The sequence below is a fragment of the Myotis davidii genome, unplaced genomic scaffold (assembly GCF_000327345.1).
Source record: "Myotis davidii unplaced genomic scaffold, ASM32734v1 scaffold323, whole genome shotgun sequence".
NCBI lineage: Eukaryota > Metazoa > Chordata > Mammalia > Chiroptera > Vespertilionidae > Myotis > Myotis davidii.
The window spans coordinates 3,524,736-3,527,107 of record NW_006295491.1 but is presented as its reverse complement, the minus strand read 5'-3'; the positions used below and the strand labels follow the sequence as shown (position 1 = coordinate 3,527,107).

The following is a 2,372-nucleotide window of genomic DNA, read 5'->3' as shown; positions in this document are numbered from 1 at the left end:
TCTGTGTCCGCTCACCCCCCCCCCCCCCCCCCGTTTGACAGGAGCACCTGATCGAAAATGAGGTGTCCATCCTGCGCCAGGTGAAGCACCCGAACATCATCATGCTGGTGGAGGAGATGGAAACAGCCACCGAGCTCTTCCTGGTGATGGAATTGGTTAAGGTACGAGGGGGAGAGCTTTCAAGAGGTTTCCCTGGTGCCAGGTCCCAAGACTTAACCGTATTCTTGAAGGACCTAATCAGAAACGTGGTTTGCTACCTTGACGCTTTATTCATAATGGTCCATTTTCGTAGCATTTAAAAAAAATCCACTCCAGGCCGATGACCTTCTTTGTTACCTTCCTGGGATTGCCACTGTTGATATTTTGGTCTGTTCTTTCGTGTTCTTCAGGGTGGAGACCTCTTTGATGCAATTACCTCTTCAACCAAGTACACCGAGCGGGATGGCAGTGCCATGGTGTACAACCTGGCCAACGCCCTCAGGTACCTGCACAGCCTCAGCATCGTGCACAGGGACATCAAGCCAGAGAACCTCTTGGTACGTCGCCGCGGCTTTTTCTGTCCCACCTCATGTTTCTCTTCCTTTAAAATGACCATAATCACATGCAAACAGTGACATTTGAGAGTCTATGACCAGTCCTGCAACAAGGGGTCGAGAGAGTTTAAATTTCAAAAATCAGTCTGACGCAAGCCAGTCACCGCCAAATATTAGTGCATTTCTTCAGCTGAACTGCATTGCTGCATGTATGGTTTACCAGACATTAGATAATGTGCTTTCACTTCCGTTTTGTTGACAGTACTGACTGAAGAAAGGTGAACAGGAAAATTCTTCTGAGACAAAATAGTCTGAAGAATAAATGGGCAACAGAATGAGAGCATGAGGGTTCATTTATGGGCGGGACAGAACTTTGGACAGCTAGTCCATTCATCTCAGCTTCACAAATACAGAAATTGAGACCCAGAGATGCTAGTTTTTCTTGCTGAAAAGTCTCATTTGTCCCATTGTTCTACAAAACTGTGTAATGTGGTGCTCACAGTGCTTCTTTAAAAAAAAAAAATTATTGATTTCAGAGAGGGAGAGGGAGAGAGAGAGAGAAACATCAGTGATGAGAGCGAATCATTGAGCAGTTGCCTCCTGCATGCCCCCTACTGGCAAATGAGCCCACAACCCCGGCATGTGCCCTAAGTGGGAATTGAACCGTGACCTCCTGGTTCATAGGTCCATGCTCAACCACTGAGCCACACTGGCTGGGCTCAAAGTGCTTCTTAATCTGGTCCTAGTTTACCTTTCCAGTCTTCTTTCTGTTACCAGCCCTTCCCCACCCATCAAGCCACCTCTAACACACCTTCCTGATGGCTTTACTAACTGAGCAAAGCTTGCTGGTGGGGCCCATCCTTGTGTCTACATTGCAGAGAAATTTTAGAGAGACTGACTGGGGAGTTGTACACACACACACATACACACACACACGCACACAAACATACACAAGACTGTTGGTTTATCTAGTTCTACCTTTCAGGGCTGAGCTGTCATCATCATTACTGTTTGGGAGGTGAGGTTACCTGAATATTCTAGATCATGTTAATCTCAGTGAAGGCTTCCCCATCCCCTGTAGTTAGTTAAAACTGATTTTATCAATAGCGTTACTAGTATACCTCACCTGCTTATGTCCATACTGGTCTCTGCGCTTCCCTGTCTCCCAGCAGTGTGACAAACACACTGATCTTGTGAGACGGAGCCAAAGGCACGACTTCTTTGGCCTCAGCTCTGGGCAGAGTCAGTGGTGGCCACCTCTGGTTTCTGCTGCACTTGCCATGACACGTCGATTTTATCATCTACTCCAGGGGTCCTCAAACTACGGCCCGCGGGCCACATGCAGCCCGCTGAAAACATTTATCCGGCCTGCCTGGTGTATTTGCCGCCACTGTGTGCATAGGAATTTGTTCATAGTTTTTTTTTTAAACTATAGTCCGGCCCTCCAACGGTCTGAGGGACAGTGAACTGGCCCCCTGTTTAAAAAGTTTGAGGGCCCCTGATCTACTCTGTCTCCTATTCTAGATCATAAGCACCAGTGGGGGCAAGGTTTGTGTCTCAGTTATCCTAGTGTCTCCGGGCCTTGAACAGTGGATGTGCAGGAAATATTTGGAGATTGGCTGACGGTCACTCGGCTAGCTAGCTGCTGGCGCTGGGGCACGCATCTTTACAGCCCGAGTCATGCTGGCACCACGCAAATAATCACTGGAAGGAATGTGCATGGATGGGCAGGCGTTGAGGCCATGCTGGGGGCTTCCTGCCCGTCCACAGTGTGTTTTCCCCGTAGGGTAACACCTTTTGATGACTTCTGAACGCCCATTTGAAAGCTTGTGATTTTTT

General features: G+C 48.2%; 1 protein-coding gene across 1 annotated transcript in view; it reads left to right on the top strand.

Annotated features, from left to right (window-relative positions):
* The window catches only part of DCLK2 (doublecortin like kinase 2), a 141,924-nt gene that overhangs the window by 120,991 nt on the left and 18,561 nt on the right, over positions 1 to 2,372 (top strand). The window contains exons 10-11 of the mRNA XM_015568060.1: positions 42 to 161; positions 390 to 536. Coding sequence (XP_015423546.1) covers positions 42 to 161; positions 390 to 536 — 267 coding nt within the window. The remainder of the gene's footprint in view (positions 1 to 41; positions 162 to 389; positions 537 to 2,372) is intronic.